The sequence below is a fragment of the Biomphalaria glabrata genome, chromosome 11 (assembly GCF_947242115.1).
Source record: "Biomphalaria glabrata chromosome 11, xgBioGlab47.1, whole genome shotgun sequence".
Lineage (NCBI taxonomy): Eukaryota > Metazoa > Mollusca > Gastropoda > Planorbidae > Biomphalaria > Biomphalaria glabrata.
In genome coordinates this window covers 15655127-15673661 of record NC_074721.1, presented here as the reverse complement: position 1 = coordinate 15673661, position 18535 = coordinate 15655127, and the positions used below count along the sequence as shown (strand labels likewise).

The following is an 18535-nucleotide window of genomic DNA, read 5'->3' as shown; positions in this document are numbered from 1 at the left end:
CGTCCACACCCAATTTCGGATCAAGCTGAAATTCTCCACAATTATTTCTTTTGCCAGACATAACAAGAATCAATTTTTAAAAATTAACCAATTAGTTAATTATCTATTGGTACTTATAATTATTGTTTTGGTATCTTGAACAAGGGAAAGAAATAGTAATAGAATAATGAGGTGATATAAGTTGAATTAACCGCTTAACAGTTTGGAGCTAATAGTAGATAACTATAAAACATTAAATTTTCATAAGCGATTTTTTTTTATAAATGCATTAGAAAAGCGATCACGCAGATACCCCCTTCTTTCTCCCCCTACCCCTTTCCAACTGGTCCAGACAAGAGATAGGATCATAGCGTATTAAGAAAGCTAAAAGCATGACATTGCGCTAAACAAATAATATATGTAATCGCGCAGAATTGTTGTTAGTCTAGATCTATTACAATTTTAAATACATGAAAAGTTACTTTGATTTTTATTGGCGTTGGTGCTAATCAACATATTCTTGGGTCACTGAAAGCTTGAGTCAATGAAAATCATATTTTAAAAATGTAATTTATGCCTTAGTATGAAATGAATAGCTTTTCAGATCTAAAATAGTGCATACTTGTTTTTCTTTCTGAAGAATTTTGAGGCGGGAATGGTTAAATACTTGGCTTCCAAACTTTGGGTCCTGGGTTTGAATCTCAGTGAAGACTAATATTTTGAATTTTGGGATTTTTTATAACGCCCCTGAGTCCACCTCTCTAATGGGTACCTGACATTAGTTGTGGAAAGTAAAGGCGGTTGGTCGTTGTGCTGGCCACATGATACCATGCTCGTTAATCTTTGGCCAAAGAAACAAATGACCTTTACATCATCTGTCCTATATATCGGATGATTTTGTAGGGGCTTTCGGGCCGCAAGGACAATTAACGCAACGTTTTGTCACTTTCCTAACAAATGCTGAGTTGTTGTTTTTTTATATAAATGCATTAGAAAAGCGATCACGCAGATACCCCCTTTCTTTCTCCCCCTACCTGTTTTGAAACAGACTTAATGTTTAGTAAATAGTTTAGAAATAGATCAACAGATTCAACATTCATCACAACCACCTGTTTATTTCTCCCCTGATTCAAAATAATATGCTCTTGTTGGACTATTCCAAGATGCTTCATAACCTTCATTAAAAAAAAAAACATAAGCCCGTAAATCCGAGCATAAAAATTAAAATTGTATACGTCAATATCGACTCACTTGCTATCTTTATATATTGTCTTGTTGCCTCTGACCTAGCCAATGTGGTGTCTGGTGAAGACCGCACCATGCATCAAACAACATAGCGCCGCCACTGTATATCCCGAATATATATTTACAAATGAGCGCTACAGGGCGGAGGCTGAAGTATATCGACGATAACTTCAGGAACGTCTCCACCTCAAGACTCGGCCTAGCTATCGTCCCCTGTTCGAAATGAAAAATGGAATACAGGAAAGGATGGGCAAGGGGGGTCAACTCGTGGAACCCACTTTTTTTTTTCTCTCTCTCCTTCTGGCGGTGGGCGGGAAACATCAGACGTGAAGATGAGAGCAGATAGCAAGACGCTAATTGCCATGGAGGTTGAAAGGATTCAGCTGATTCGACAAGGATGGAATGAATGCTGCACGAAAAGAAAAACAAATGTTTAATAGACGGTGGTAGCCGCCCCTGACTCAACTTCAGAATGTCAGCGCATACAACAACATTAACATTCCAAAAAAAAAAAAAAAGATGTCATTTAAACTGCTGGATTCTATGTATTGTTTTTTTCCGCAAGACTATGCCAATATAGTAAATAAAACGAATATGATATTATATTTCTAGTTTAAAAAATATATAATAATATTAACTATTTTGGAATTATGTTTAGCATTACTTACCAATTACTAGGTACTGCTTTCAAATTTTATATATTCCTTATATCTAATTACACACGTGTTTACTATAATGCTAAAATTACAGACCTTACTACAATAAAGAAGATAATTACGTCCTACGCATTTCATGCAACAATCTATTTATACATGTTAATCAGTGACCTAAACACTGCTAAAGTTTTGGCTTTCCTTGCTGATTCAGGCAACCCATTCCCCTCTCTAATGGCACAAGGGAAGAATGAGCACTTGTACGAATTTGTTATAGAGTATGGAATGAGATATGTGCCTCTATCTTGTGTATTTCAGATAATTTCATTAGATTTTGTTTTTTTAGCGGCCCCCGAAAGGGGAAAAGACGCTATTAGTTTTGTGCGAAATGTCTGTCCGTCTGTCCGTCCGTCCCGTTTAGATCTCGTAAACTAGAAAAGATAATTGAAAATCCGACTTCACAATATCTTAGACCATTCAAAGTTCTGATGCAACGGCTACTTTTTTTTTTCCTGAAAGCGAAAATTCTAATTTTTAAAATCAATTATGCAAGCAGTTTTTTAAAGAGAAAAAGCTAATTAGTATGCATATAAAAAAAAAAAAAAAAAAAAAAAAAAAAATAAGGATTCGAATATGAGATTGAGCCTTTTCAAAACAATTAACTTATTTATTCCGAACCGAGGGTCCCGGGTTCGAATCCTGATGAAGACTGGGATTTTCAACCCAGCTCTTATGGGGACCTGACATTACTTGGGGAAAAGTAAAGGCGGTAGGTCGTTGTGCTGGCTACATGACACTCTCGTTAACCTCAGGCCACAAAAACAGATGAACTTTACATCATCTGCCCTATAGACCACAAACTAGTTAGGCCAGGTTCACATCTAACTTTACATTCACTTTCACCTATCGTTTGATCTGCGGGACGGTTGGGGCACTACACAAGATCTGTTAACCTTCTTTCTCCATTCTTATCTCTCATTTGTCTTTGATATAATTTCATTCGGATGTTCTTTCTGAAAATATTGAAGCCTACCTGGGTGGACCACTGGTCGTGCGGTTTGCGCGCTGGACTGTCGTTCGGATTTATCGACGGTCGAAGGTTCAAACCCTGCCTGCTCCCATCCCCCGTCGTCCTGCGGGAGGTTTGGTCTAGGAAGTAAACTATCTTCAACTCTGAAGGATTATCCGAATTATGTAAAACATATTACTTCGGGGGCCGATTTTGAGTTCATGTTTCCACACAAACTGTCTTTTGTAACCTTGTTATTTGTAAATTATGGTTGAATGTTTTATTTATTATTGCTGCTTCACTGTTTTTTCTTCTGTCCTGAAGTTAAGTGATTTTACTAATGGTTTTACTCTAATCATATCTGAATATTCGTGTGCTGTAAATCTCACTGCTCTATTCTGTATCTGTTTATTTTCTTCATTTTTTTCATGAGTTGAGGGCGCCCAAACACAGGATGCATTATCTAGTATTGGCCTAATTAAAGTTAAATAAAATTTTAGTTGTATGTTCTTTTTTTTATTATTAAGAATTTCTTTTAATAAACCCTAAGGTTTTGAGTGATATTTTTTAAAATAATTCCATCGTTATGTGGATTCTATGATAACTTTACATTAATTATTAACTTGTCATTTATTATTACACATTGATATTTAGAGTGATACTAATCTGTAGTTCCCAGTTCAAATTTTTCTCCTTTTTTAAATAGGGGAGTAATGTTAGCTTCTTTCCAGTCCCTCAGTACCGTGCCCTGATTTAGTGATGCCTGAAAGAGTATTTTGAACACTGGTCCTAACTTGTGACATAGTTCTTTGAGCAATCTAGCTGGAATACGATCAGGTCCTGAAACTTTATTTGTTTTGATGCTATCTAATAGTTTTTGGATCCTTTTTTTCTTAAACATTTATATTTCCCATGTTTTCTACTTGGTTTAAATTTATTAATATGTTTTTGTCTCCTGGGGCTGAGAATGCTGAAGCAATATATATATATTCAGAATGTTTTATCGTTATGTGTTAAGTTACCTTCAATTTAAATAGAGATACTCCAGTTATTTCCATTTTTTGTAGATTTAATGTATGACCATACATTTTTATTGTTGACTTCAGATATTGCATTGTGTGTGATCTCTTTCTGTATTAATTTCTTTAAATTGTTCAAATAAGTTTCTATTAACTCACTCGGTAGAACGTTTCTACACGTTATTTCTCCCACAACCACTGTTAGATCAAAGTGAAACTGGGCACAAACAGTCATTGGAATAGACAAAATAATGAATCACTAAAAAGCAACAAAAAAAAAAAAAAAAAAACAATTAAGTCAATTACTTACTGGTAAGTAATTATTTTGTTTGAAAAGACAAGGGAAATTAATCCTTCAGTATTCGGAAATACGGCTAAATATGTAAAGTTTCTTCCCCTTAGTTAATTAAACACGTTATCTCTCCCATAACTAAACTCGGATCAAGTTGAAGCTTTAAAAAATTATTTATTGTGCCTTACAAAACATGGATCAATTTAAACAATTAGCCAATCAGTCGATTAATTATTGGTTATTAATTATTTAGTTGTAAGTGCGAAGTTCTTCATCCCTTAGAGAAGGTTTTTTTTTTTTTATTTTTTTTTTATATTTTTTATATTTTGTTTGTTTAGTCCATCGAATCAGACTGTGTCTTACAATCCACTGGGATAGCTGGGATCCACTGTAGAGCAGCGGTTCTCAACGTTTATAGTTTAGCGACCCCCTTCTATAATTTTCCACAAGGTGGCGACCCCCCACAGAAAACATTTTTTGATAAATGTGAGTTTGCTAAGAGCAAAAAGTCGTAACAATATATATATATATATATATATATATATATATATATATATATATATATATATATATATATATATATATATATATATATATATATATTTGTAATTGTATTCGGTATAAAATTAATGTGTGCTGATATAATTAAGCTTTTTTAAAGTTTATTATTCAGACTTGCATTTAATTTATTTTCTATTACATATTCACAATATACATGTTGCTTACTTAGGTGATGATTTGACAAATATGTCGAAGTAAAAATTAACATTATATTTTCTTTTCTATAAGTTTTATTGGTAGAGGTCCATTTTTATGAGTTGTTCCTTATTAATGTATTACCTTCAGTAACATGGACTTAAAAAGGGTTGAGTAGTACTTCAATTACTTCACGAGGTGCTGAAATCTTCAACAAATAAATATAATTTGGTCTTGCAACGTCAATACGCCGCACGTACGATGATCATTAGTTTCAAATATTTGTACTGCGACAATTAAAATATCAGCAACATCTCTCTTCGAATACCAAATATATTTACACAAAAAAAAAAAAAGAGAGAACAACCAATAGAAAAAACATGTGTATCTTCCAACAATGATATTACACTCACTCACTCAAAATACCCTCTGTGTGCTCTAGCAGCATGGCCGTGCTCTTATTATATGTCACCCCCATTTAATATTTATTTTATTGACGTTTGACGATCGTTGCATAAAGAGATGAGAGTAGTTTCCTCTACTTTGTTATTAGAAATATTTTGAATATCAACTATGGTTCAAATATTTTGTTACAGCTCGTTAGAATGGACAATCGAAAAACCGAAATTCTAATTAGCCTTAGGCCACCCCTGGCATTTTGTCATTCAACCCCCAAGGGGATCGCGACCCACAGGTTGAGAACCCCTGCTGTAGAGGGAGCTGGTTCATTTGAAGACTAGTTACTTGTACACTCAAGCAGGTCACATGACACACATTTGAGACTCAAAGAAAAGCCCTTGCCGAAGAAATGCACATAAGACGAAAGAAAGCTGAAATAGACTCCCACGCCCTAACCCTAACCCTAACCCTAACCCTTGCCTGCATCAGATGTGACAAATATTCAGCTCGCATACGGGGTTTGCATGGTCACATAAAATACAGTACTCATCTTTCTTCCATTAAAAAAAAAATCCCACCAGCATTTTTCTGAATAAAGATTTTTTAAAAATTATGCTAATGATGTGATGAAAAAAAAAATTTTATATTCACTTTAAGCTTTCATGGATGCCAATGACGTAACAGTGTCAGCTGTCAGTAAATGTGCCATTCTGTATCTCCGACATCTGACACCACAGTTTAACATCGACATCGTTTTAGCTTCTTTTTTCGTTGTTGTTGTTGTTGTTGTTTCCACCTATGTCTTCAATGCCTAACGCCTATCTCCAACAGAAATCTCAGTTCTGGATGGTCTCAAGTCTCGCGACTCTCCAATCCCACTACTGCTGTAATCACGAGCAGTTCTCTGTTGATGTTTTCTTTCTTCTACTGGGACTAGACAACTCTTGACTTTCAGGTCAACAAACCAAAGTGATAGTTTCCTCCCACGCTTAGTTCGTTATTTTCATCTTATGCCAGAGTCAGGATTTTTTTTTTTTGTACGAAAGGCGCCGGTTGTCCTCCATTCCAACAAAGCTTCCTTCCCTCCATTAGTAATCGTATATTCGATCTTAGGAAACCGTTTTAAAACTAAATGCTCCGATGCATGTTTATGTAATAGAAACACTGTGGACAGGATCGATTCTTATCTCTACAACCAAGTACCACAGGACGACTATTTACATTTCTAGTTTTGTTGAAACAAATGTCTCTATTGGATGATTGCAAGCTTCAGAACTGGCGGGGGAGAAAAAAAAACAACAAGGGGGGAGGGAAGATGTTTTGGGGAGATACTGAGAAGAGCTCAACTTGTGCCATCGACAGAAAATTATAAGTTTTGGCGGGAGTTTGCATTTTGGCGCGTGCCCAGCAGACGATGTTGAGAAAGTGATGGGGGGGGGTGGAGCTGAAGGAGGACGGGTAGATATAGGAGGAAAAAATCTTAATTTGACAATCGGAAATAATTTATCTGGGAGTTCAAATGAGTGCGGACTTCTTGAAGACATTTTTATCTAAATGTTTGAGATGTGTGTGTGTGTGTGTGTGTGTATGTGCATGCAATAAGCAGACATAAAAGCATTTAGGTAAACCACGTGACCAAAATATAATTCACCATGTCTTGTTATATTATAGTCGAACACTTTGACAACTGTCTGTAGATGTGACAACACAAGAGCACTAACAAAGTCAGTTCAAAGTATCGACAAACAATAATTTTAAATGAATGTATTATCTTATTGAATAATTTGCTTTTTTTATACATAATATTCAAGACCATTTTTTGAACATTAAAAACAACACTATTCAAATATCTTAACCTGATCCTAGAGGAGGCACAATCCATTAGCTACTAAGCAGAGCTTAAAAAATATGTATTTTATTTAAAAAATAGGTCATTAGATTTCAAGCTGCTATCATTTTAAATGTTAATTTTCTCATAGGATTAATCTTTTGGAGTTTATGTTGTATAAGCAATGTAATTTGTTCTTATAATCATTTGTACCAATAGTAGTAATAGCATTCATGGTGAAACTTATAACGATAAAATGCTATGACAAACTTAATGTCATTATGTCCAATTCCATGTTTGATCACATTGTAATTAATTTATTTCAAATAGTAACAATTTAAATTGTACCTTTTCGAACATAAAATAAATTAAAAGTCCAATAAAGTGGCCAATAGCCCCAAAAGAAGAGGCAGAGCCCAAAAATGAGGCAAAGAAAAGAGGCAAAAGCCCAATGATTCCTAGGATGTAAATAAATCGACAACTGATGTCACAAGCTAAAAAAGCTGAGGATCCTTTAAAAAAATGGGATCAATTTCATTGCTAAAAAGACTTCGCGAAATTGAAATTTACTATGATAAAAAATATTTGAAATTAAAAACGTTATACAAAGTTCACTGTGTAGTGATTTTGTCTTCTAAAGATATAGATCATCATTTTGGAGCCGTTTACGCAATACAAGATCTTTTTCCTAGAAGGAATTTGTTTCCACCCATAAAGAAATTGCAAGTTGATAGAAGGAAATGAAGAAGAATAAGAATTAAATAGCATAGGAAATAAGAAAGAAATGTACAAATTTGTCTTGTTGTGATAGATACAAACGTGTTAAACTAGGGGTTCTCAACCTGTGGGTCGCGACCCCCTTGGCGGTCGATTGACGATTTGCCAGGGGTCGCCTAAGACGATCCAAAATATGGATTGTTATTGACTACTCATCTATAGCTGTATGTGTGTGTGCGGGGAGGGGGGTCGCGGCAGAGTGGGGGATTGTAAAAAGGGGTCGCCGAGTACAATAGGTGTAGAACCGCTGTGTTAAAGGAAGGAACGGTAAAAAAAAATTTAATGTAACACTTTATTGGTTTGCTCATTCAGAAATTCCATACAGGCAAGTCAAATGTATGTCATTTGGCCAAGATTGAATGCAACAAAAAATGTGGCCATCATAACAACTTTATTAATGGACCACACCAAAACAGAAATCTTTGATACCTCGTATTCTTTGAATATATTGACGTGGTCTAGACCGCTCAGCCATCTGACATAGGGAGCTCGAGTTCAGATCCCGATGTCCACTAGGACACATACCAACTACTCTACTTATCCTCATGTCCGAAAAGGGTTTAGACTAAAGTGCACTAAACAGGCGATTGGAGCATGGAAGAAGCACTTTAAAAAATTGCATTAATAATAATAAAAATAATAAATATTATTTAATTGTAATAATAATAACAGGCGTATTCCGATTAACGGAATTGAATCACGGACACATTCTCTTTACCAGACATATTTTAAAGAGATGATTATATATTTACAATGCGTCATCATTATCATCAATGTAACCCGCTTAACAACGACAAAATGAAAGAAACATATTCAAAATATATTTTGTGGCTCCCCTTATCAAGTTGTAAACGAGAAAAACAAAAAAAAAAAAAAAAACAAAGGGACGAAACTGCTTTTAAATTTCAAAAAGTTATTTCCACTTTGTGCTCTTCCTCTATATGATGGGAAAAATGTTTTGTTTGAAAATTGTTTGAGTCATAGAAGTAGTGGTAAAGGTAGTGGCATGATAATCTCATCTTTTATCAATAAGCAAAACGTTTAAACATTTGACAAGACACTTTACACCTCTTGATGATTCACATGGAACTGATGGAGTTGAAACTAAAGAAGCGAAGCTATTTATAGTTCAATCCATCCGAACAATTAAACGAATAGAGTTAAATAGACTAAATACCATGTTCATTGGGTCATATCTTTAGGACTCTTGTTGTTGACGGTCGTTGACCTGTAGCCCCAAACTGCTGGTAGACAACTAAACTGCTGTGGGGGTATTCTATCTTAACTTACAAAAACTTCAAATCACTTGAATAACGTCTTTGCGAACAAAACTAAATATACATTTTATAACAATATGGACAAATTCTACTTGAGATGAAATGAAATCAACTGAAATTTAAACAAATCTCACGATTAAAACACGTCTTTACACTCTGGCATTCTGTACTCGTCTGGCGGCGTACTTATCACATCTTACGACAGCCCCGCTTATCTTGCATCATTCTACAAGACTAACATTAAAGTAATACTCTCTCTCTCTCTCTCTCTCTCTCTCTCTCTCAACAACTAACAATAAATACTCCCGTTCTCATAATCACCTTGGGAACACACACATATTCCATTAAGACACTTCATGAACATATCTGTTTAAGCACAGCACATTGACTCTGTTGTGAATACAGGTAACAAAGAACGAGAACGCGAATTTAAAAACGTTTTAACAAGTTTTAAAGTATATTCTGAGTATTACCTTTTATTTCCATTTGATAGCATCCCATTTGATAGGGGCTACAGTAAAACACATTGCCATATAACTTTTAGGTTTTTACTTTGTTTATTTTTTAACTTAGCTTAAGGCTATCTTGTCCACTACATTAGATACTGGGTTTTTACTTGGTTTAGTTTTAAACCAATTATAAGCCTCCATGCACTAAGGCTCCGTGTTGAAAGTAATCCCTTATAGCACGGACTGCAGGGTCCAGAGTTCTCGTAGGGTTTGCCTGTCTCCGTACAGGGCGAGACCCCCGCATGCAACAGTTCCATCCATTACAAGAATGTGTTTCTGGGCATCCTGCAGTCGCTGAAGATGTGTTCTAATGCCTCGTCTTCCGTTTGACAGTGTCGACATCAGGGATCGTGGTTCTCTCAGACCCTAACGAGGTAGGCTCCTAACGGACAATATCCCGTCCGAAAACGTGTCCAAATAGCCTATGGTTATTTCTGTCTAGCTGCCACCATTCGTCCTTCCTGTTTGCGCTTTTTAGAAACTTCCAGACTTCCCGTCCCGCGCTACAATGGTTCCAGCTAGCTTACCACTTGGACTTGATCCATTCACAAATCCTGGCTTTGGCACTCTCGATTGTTTGAGGCTCCTCTGCTTCCAAGCTTCGTCTAACAGTCTGCCTTTTCGTTTCCTTTGATTCCACAATGTGAGGGGATCCATTTCATCACTACAAGTACCTTATGTTTATTTTGTATTCGCTCGAGACACGCCACTGTAAAGAGGATCACATTGACCGGTGCCGCAGTTCCTTCCTCAATACGTTCCTCCGTATGCTCAATAGCGTTTCTGAGTTCGTGCATTTCGGCAACATAGTCGCTTCCGCCTGCGCATTTTTCATCCTAGCTTCAAGCTAGCTTCTCAACCACATTAGATAATGGGTTTTTACTTGGTTTATTTTTCAATCTATCTTGTTAACCATATTAGATCATAATTCAAGTATTTTGAAAGATAATGATCTTTCTTGATCTCACTAGCAAAACGAATCAAGCTTGGCCCAACAAAGGAAACACGGCTGCTTTCTTGCATACAACTGATCCGGAATGTCTTACCTGATTTGACGGAACAGTGGATATGACCTCGGGTCTCGTAATACACCCAATCAAATCCTGCCTCCACAGCCAGTCGGGCCAACATTCCGTACTTAGAGCGATCTCTGGAAAACAAAAAATGAATTAATGAGTCCCAAACAATACAAACATCAGATAACGTTGTTAAGAAGTTTGTCTACATACATTCTCACTACACCGGGTTCAGTGTGTTGAAAGCAATACCTGAACTAAATACTAACAGTTTCCTTACTCTATGGCCTTCTTCAGTCGCGAAGCGACTATGGATCATCTCATGGAAATGAGATGAATGCCTGGGCATTAGCTGTCGTCGGAACGATGTCGCCCACACATCATTCCCCCCCCCTCCCCTCCACACAGGGGATGTATCCAAAGGAACCGCAGTGCCGATACAGTTTGGGGTCAGCGGCGTCGCAGGTTTCGCCAGGGTGTAGCACTGGGTGCTGCAAACTGCCTTAGGGTCGCCAGCTGGACTCCTAATTTTTCCTCAGGGTTGACTCCCGAAGCCTTTCCCATGATTAAGCATTGCTGCAAGGCAGCAGAGGTTTGAATTCAGAGTTTTCCTTCTCCTAGGTGGGTAGCCAGCCATGGCTAACGAGCCCCTCCTGACAGAAGCTTACTGGTTTTGATGCCAGTTTAAAGAACAGCTATTAAATCATATAGCAGTAAAGTTACCCTTTCAGTCCTAGAGATCTATAGGTAGGGCAGATGTTGTAAAGGACAACTGTTTTGATGGCCCACGGTTAACGAGGGTGTCATGTGGCCAGCACAACGACCAACCACTTTTACTCCTTCTCAGCTTATCTCAGGTACCCTTTGGAGCTAGTTGGACTACGAGGCGAAATTAAAACCCCACAAGGATTCGAACTAGGGACCCCCGGCTTGGAAGCCAAGTGCTTTACCACTCAGCTAGTTGGACTACGAGGTGAAAATAAAATTCCAAGTATTCACCAGGATTCGAACTCGGGACACCGGTTCAGAAGCCAAGCGATTTATCACTCAGCCCCCGCGCTTCTACTTTCATCAAATACTAACAGTTTTAAAATACTAAGAGTTTGCCTGCTGTACTCACCTGTCTGACGTGGTTATGTCCACAGCACGACCTTCATAATGCAGTGAGTTCTCCGCGTGCATTCCATCTTCGTCCCAGGCCTCCGTGACCCGCAGCTTGACTCCGGGCCATTGATTTAATACTGAGATGGCCAGTGTGTTTAATTTGTCTTTACAACGCTGAGAAAGAAACACGTAGAATGAGAACCAAACTAGCTAGTTATTCATCAAAAGTTCCTATAGCTATAATTAGTGGATTAATCCAAAAAAATATTATGATAAATAATGTTTAATGTAATTTCTAAGCACATTACGGTCCAATCATTGAAAATAAGAGTGTTTTCTAACAGGTGAAGTTTTAGTCTTTATCTCTGCAATCTTTTCTTAAAGTCTTTTTTTTTCTTATATGTACATCACTTTAAATCGTCCCCCATAACTATTTCTCTCTCTCTCTCTCTTTTTCTCTCTTTCTTTCTCTTTCTCTCTCTCTCTTTCTCTCACGCTTGCTCTCTCTCTCTCACTCTCTCTCTAACTCTCTCTCTAACTCTCTCTCTCACTCCCTCTCTCACTCTCTCTCTCTCTCTCTCTCTCTCTCAATTTCTCTCTCTCTCACTCTTGCTCTCTCTCTCTCTCTCTCCTTCAATCAGTATTCGGTCTAGTTGCTTTCATTTATTTCTCTCCTTCCTTAACAAGTTGAAACCATCAAAACGTGAAATGAGATGGCTAGATGGTTGATGTACAGAAGAGCTCCCAACAGAGGCCCATTTAGAGGTGGATATTTTAAGTTTGCACCATTAGGACGTAGAAGCAGTTTCATGGAGTATGACGTTACAATGTGGTGTGGTCATTTTGCTTACTACTGGACACTGGACAGCCTTGTTAAACAGTGGCTAAAGATTTTTAAATAGCTGATGAATATGTCGTCTTTTCTCCTACCTCCATCCTTTTTTTTTCTTTCCCCAAGAATTCCTCTCTTCTCTCCCTCTTCCTCCCTAATGTGCCTCCATCTCTCTCTCTCCTTCTCTCTTACTCTCTCTCTCTTTAACTTTGCAACTCATCTTTAGCAACCCATCGTGCTCATCCATCGGCACAACCAGCGCTTACGTCATGTTTATTCAAGCGTACAGCCGAGGTACGAGCACCCCAACCCATGCTTCCTGGTCTCCGTAGTCAAACCTCTCACTCTATATCTCTCACTCCTAGCCCACGAAGTATATCCAACACGCCTATCTGGCGAAACTCCACTTCTCACCCTGCGCCATCCACCACCAGTCTAGCAAGACCATCCATCTTTCCGCCCCTGTCTCATCATTACCTACCTGCCGCCACCCCTGGGTCAATCACCGTCCCGCCCATCCTTCCATTTTCTTTGTTTTGTTCAAAGCCTTCCTCACCCCTTCCTTTTTTTTCTGCGCAGAATTCTCTTTCTTGTACGCATCACCCGCATATATTCACCTGCAAATCCAACTACACGTAAAATGTTTTATTTTGGATACGGTCATTAACTTCAAGCCCCGTGGCGCGAGTCATTAGGGCCACCCAGGAGACAGAGATATGGGTAGCTCGCTCACTTTCAACGATTAGGCAATAAATACTCTCTAAGTTTCAGCCTCGAAACGGATCTTTCAAAGAACTATGTCTCAAGAGCAGCAACCCCTCCCAGTTTTCTTCAGTTTTACTTCGCACCTCTATCCTCTAACCTCCCTTTTTTTTATTTTGTTCTGGTATATATTCAAGGGAAGTAAGAGAAGAACATCAAACTGCGTAAATCGTCTTTGGTTGTCTGCTCCTAGCGACAGCATCATTGGCGCGAACAAACAAACAGCGAATCGTCTGCCAAGAGTTTTTAAAAAAGGGGGAAGATCTAGCTCTGATCACAAGTAATGTCACGTAAAATTATACACACTACAAATGTGTGGATGTTTTCAGTCTGGAAGAAAATTACAAGTTCCTTCTACATCAGTTCAAACAACTATTCAACAATGACTCCATCCTTTGCAGCATTGAAGATTGCCTAGTGCGCAGGGTTGCCACTACCTATTGTGCAATGTGTGCATTGCACGCAGACGGCCGAATGTAGGGGGCGGCCAAATCATTATTCCAAAGTTACCTTTATTATTTAAATTTTTAGTAAAAAAAAATTTAACAAATATTTCAATATTTTATTTAAATTCTAATAATTCCAAAATCTTTCGAAGAAAATTAAAAAAAAACAAGGTTACAAAAGACAGTTTGTGTGGAAACACAAACTCAAAATCGGCCCCCGAAGTAAAATGTTTTACATAATTCGGATAATCCTTCAGAGTTGAAGATAGTTTACTTCCTAGTCCAAACCTCCCGCAGGACGACGGGGGATGGGAGCAGGCAGGGTTTGAACCTTCGATCATCGATAAATCCAAACGACAGTCCAGCGCGCAAACCGCACGACCAGTGGTCCACCCAGGTAGGCTTCAATATTTTCAGAAAGAACATCCGAATGAAATTATATCAAAGACAAATGAGAGATAAGAATGGAGAAAGAAGGTTAACAGATCTTGTGTAGTGCCCCAACCGTCCCGCAGATCAAAGGATACGTGAAAGTGAATGTAAAGTTAGATATGAACCTGGCCTAACTAGTTTGTGGTCTATAGGGCAGATGATGTAAAGTTCATCTGTTTTTGTGGCCTACGGTTAACGAGGGTGCCAGCACAACGACAAACAGCCTTTGCTTTTCCCCAACTAATGTCAGGTACCCATTAGAGCTGGGTAGACTCAGAAGTTGAAAATCCCAGTCTTCACCAGGATTCGAACCCGGGACCCTCGGTTCGAACTAAATAAGTTAATTGTTTTGAAAAGGCTCAATCTCATATTCGAATCCTCAAACAAAAAAAAAAAAAAAAAAAAATTCGCTATATAGTAAAAAATGTTCACGAAAATGATGTTTATAAGATTACTATTCGTCTTATATTAGGTCTAACATATAATGCATACTAATTAGCTTTTTCTTATAAAAAACTGCTTGCATAATTGATTTTAAAAATTAAAATTTTCGCTTTCAGGAAAAAAAAAGTAACCGTTGCATCAGAACTTTGAATGGTCTAAAATATTGTGAAGTGGATTTTCAATATCTCTTCTAGTTTACGAGATCTAAACGGGACGGACGGACAGACGGACAGACATTTCGCACAAAACTAATAGCGTCTTTTCCCCTTTCGGGGGCCGCTAAAAAACGATGTTAGTACACAAGAAGCTATTTTGGAAACTCTTAATAAGAAAACATGGGGCAGCGTGCCTACATATTTCTGACCTTGAATTTTCGCGGGTTGTCTGTAATATTTGTTTCGGATGACGCTAACAGAAAAGGTCAGTCAAAACATTGTTTTTTTCTTAGTATATTAGATAGAAATATTGTTGTTTAGTCAAATAGATCTAGTAATTAAAAGCTCAATGTTAAAAATATTTTCATTTTTATATTAAATGGCCGTTAGTTTAGCGCAGAATATTTTTTGATCATTATAAATGTAGATCTACATTGAGTTGTAGGCTACTAGCTGTTCGGAGCAACAAGCCCATGACCGTCCAACAACAAGGGGGGGGGGGGGGAGGCGGCAGCGAAAAAAAAAGTTTTTTTTTTCGTTGTAGTTATTAATCCAACAAAAAGTTGAGAGAAGAAGCAGACCTATCTGCAACTGACCAAACCTACCCTATGCCACATATGCGGCAGGCTTTTTAAAGCGAGGATTGGACTTTACAGTCATCTTCGAGTCCAAGGGGTATGAGAAATGTGCTCATCTTCGATCACGAAGGAGGAACTATATATATTCGTGTCTGAATATTACTAATGCTTACAAATTAAAATAGTAAGATACGTCGTTTCATCTTAAAGCGCCTAATAAGATCTTGTCAAATGCAGACGTTTTCGCGATAGGCATATGCAACAAAATGGGTTAACACTTTTTGAAGAAAACATTTCAAAACTTCTCCACTAGTGTGATTCCTCTGTATTTTCCTATCTGAGATTGGTCGAATTTCTTTCGATTATTACACTATCGCAGATTATTTTTACTAGGATGATAAGTGCGTTCTAAAAAAAAAACTCGTTAATATTATCCTTTTTTATATCCTTTCTTTTTATTACGAGAAAAAGGTGTTAATGCTAGGAGAAAGAAATTCTGAAGCTGATAACGCCATAATACCCTCAGCGCCGGGGCCCGGCCCCAAAAATCAGGCCCCTTACCGACTTGAACGGAAACCCGCCAAATGTTCAATTCTATCTCCAGGAAAAAAAAATTTCAACGCTTAAATATTATCTAGGCAGCACTATTTCCAAAACAACAAAATAACAAAACAACGGACTCGTTTTACATCGCTCCTCAAGGTCCCCAGCTTCTAAAGGTGGGGGGGGGGGGGGGAGGCTCGAACGAAACTTTTATTATGTCCTGGGTTGCCACTCAGAAATGCTTGAGAAACACTGCCTTAATATGTTTTATTTCAAGTCATTGTATAAGTGACATGTACTTAGGATTATTTATTTTATGTCAATTCTAGAAAATATTCAGCGCTGAGTTGCTTCATTTTATCCTAGCGGTGAGTTAGGGCACCTCCAAATTCATGTATGTCAGATGATTGTGGACACAATCCACACCTCTCCAAAATACAAGCGTGATAATCATTATCAAAATACCACAAAACATTAGATTGTACACCAGATATGTCTCTTATGTACTAATCACTATTATTATTGTTTCTGTTTCTTATATATGTTGCAATATATGAACATTTTTCTGGGGTTTCGCTCAATGACTGAAATAAATGAAGAAGGACTTTGTGAGGTCGCGAAAGAAAAAAATGCAAAGTTCAAATTGGAAATAAACATCCAAGAGGGCATGAGGGATACACCAAGGGTGCGACTATGAAGGGAAATAAGAAAGATTAACAAAAATGGATTTAAATCAATGGGTGCTTTTGGTACAGTGTCCAGCTCAGTCGTAATACATTTATTTTTCTAGAGAAAAAAAAGGGGGCGGCATTTTTGTTTATTTCGCACGCAGGCGGCCACAACCTTTGCGGCGGCCCTTCCAGTGCACATCAGTTTGTCTTGTAAGATATTCTATTCTGCTGCTGTCCTTCCCTGACCCTATTTTTGTACATCTTCAAATTTCTTTGTTTTCTCAATGATTAGATCGAATTGGCCAATGAACACGAAACAAAAATTACTTGTGTCGAATTAAACTGAAAAACAAATTGGTGAAAATAAAAAAAAAATGTGGAAATGTAATTCCCTAAAAATTAAGTATCTGTTCAAAGCATTTTAATTTTTAAATAATACAAAGAAATATGTTGTCCAAGCATTATGCTGTCCAAGGAATATTCTCCAAGGAATATGTCATCCACGAAATAGGTTGTACAAAAACATATGCTGTTCAAGGAATATGTCGTCCAAGGCAAAGCAGGTTTGCAATATATATAAATATGCGATCTATAGAATCGGATGAACGGACGGATGGATAGACAGATCTATAAATCGATAGAACGATAGACCGATATCGACAGATAGATAGATAGATAGATAGATAGATAGATAGATAGATAGATAGATAGATAGATAGATAGATAGATAGATAGATAGATAGATAGATAGATAGATAGATGGAGAAAAATAAAAGGCTTATTACATCCGTGTGTTTATCTCAATGTGCATGTTAATCAGAAAAAATGTATCGCTCTTTGTGGCTGATCCAGGCAACTTTCAACGATTAGGCAATAAGTATTCTCCAAGTTTCAGCCTCGAAACGGATCTTTGAAATGAACTATTCTCTAGAACAGCATCAAACTAACGAGACCCTCCTGTCCGAAGCCTACAAAGAGCTATCTGTTTATAGTTAACCGTTGAAGTTGATAATCTTCCAATAGATCACTCTAAAGGTAAATCTGGATAAGGGATGTACGTTCTATAACTTTTATTGAAGTACATAATCTTTATCCAGTGAACATTTGCGCAGAGTTTACTTCATAATGTTTATTATATAAAAATACATCAAACATTATAATTAACTACGTGCACACTAAACATGATACAATTATAAGTGCATTAAGCAAATTAAATACAGCAAGGTTTAAAATGACCATGAGCGTACTGGATGGCGTTGTTACAAGAAAAAAACATGAAACAGGTTCCATTAGTTTCAATTATGTCAATGTTATTAAGGTGAGCCCTTGTTTTCTTAGGCATGCAACAAAAAAGCACCACCCACTATAAATAACCAGGGATTAGTGTGGATGAACAGCGGACACTGTGGGAATCTTGTCATCAAGCGGACATATAAAAATTGTCCCCGCTGACCTCAGGTTGGAGACACGTCCGGCGGTCGCTGCTGGCTGCTTTATTAACCCCGGCTGTCATTAAGGATTAAGGGAATTAAATGAGCAGGAGTGACCCACTTACGAGGCAACTGTCATGTCGCGGCGCGAGTTCTGAGGAGGAGATAATCCCAGAGTTAATCCGGAAGGAGATAACCCATGTTGTGTTTTTTTACCCGCCGTTTTCTTGTCCTTGTTTTTAAACATAGATTAAAGGGAAATAATATGCGGTATTTTTTTTCCTTCTGGCTTTTTGTTTGAGATAGGACACGACAACTTCAATACATGTGATAGAATAATTTATCTGAGCAACTCATCTTTTGCAACAACTGTAAGGATATATATTAGCCATATGTTACCTGGCCCGTGAGTCTTAATTTGCGTTTCACTCATAGTGTT

General features: G+C 37.4%; 1 protein-coding gene across 9 annotated transcripts in view; it reads right to left on the bottom strand.

Moving 5' to 3' along the window:
* LOC106059838 (sonic hedgehog protein) overlaps positions 1-18535 on the bottom strand; it is a 246213-nt gene that overhangs the window by 23277 nt on the left and 204401 nt on the right. For all 9 annotated transcript variants that reach the window (XM_056003738.1, XM_056003732.1, XM_056003737.1 and 6 more), the window contains exons 4-5: positions 11820-11977; positions 10730-10833 (exon numbers count right to left, since the gene is read on the bottom strand). In XM_056003738.1, coding sequence (XP_055859713.1) covers positions 10730-10833; positions 11820-11977 — 262 coding nt within the window. The remainder of the gene's footprint in view (positions 1-10729; positions 10834-11819; positions 11978-18535) is intronic.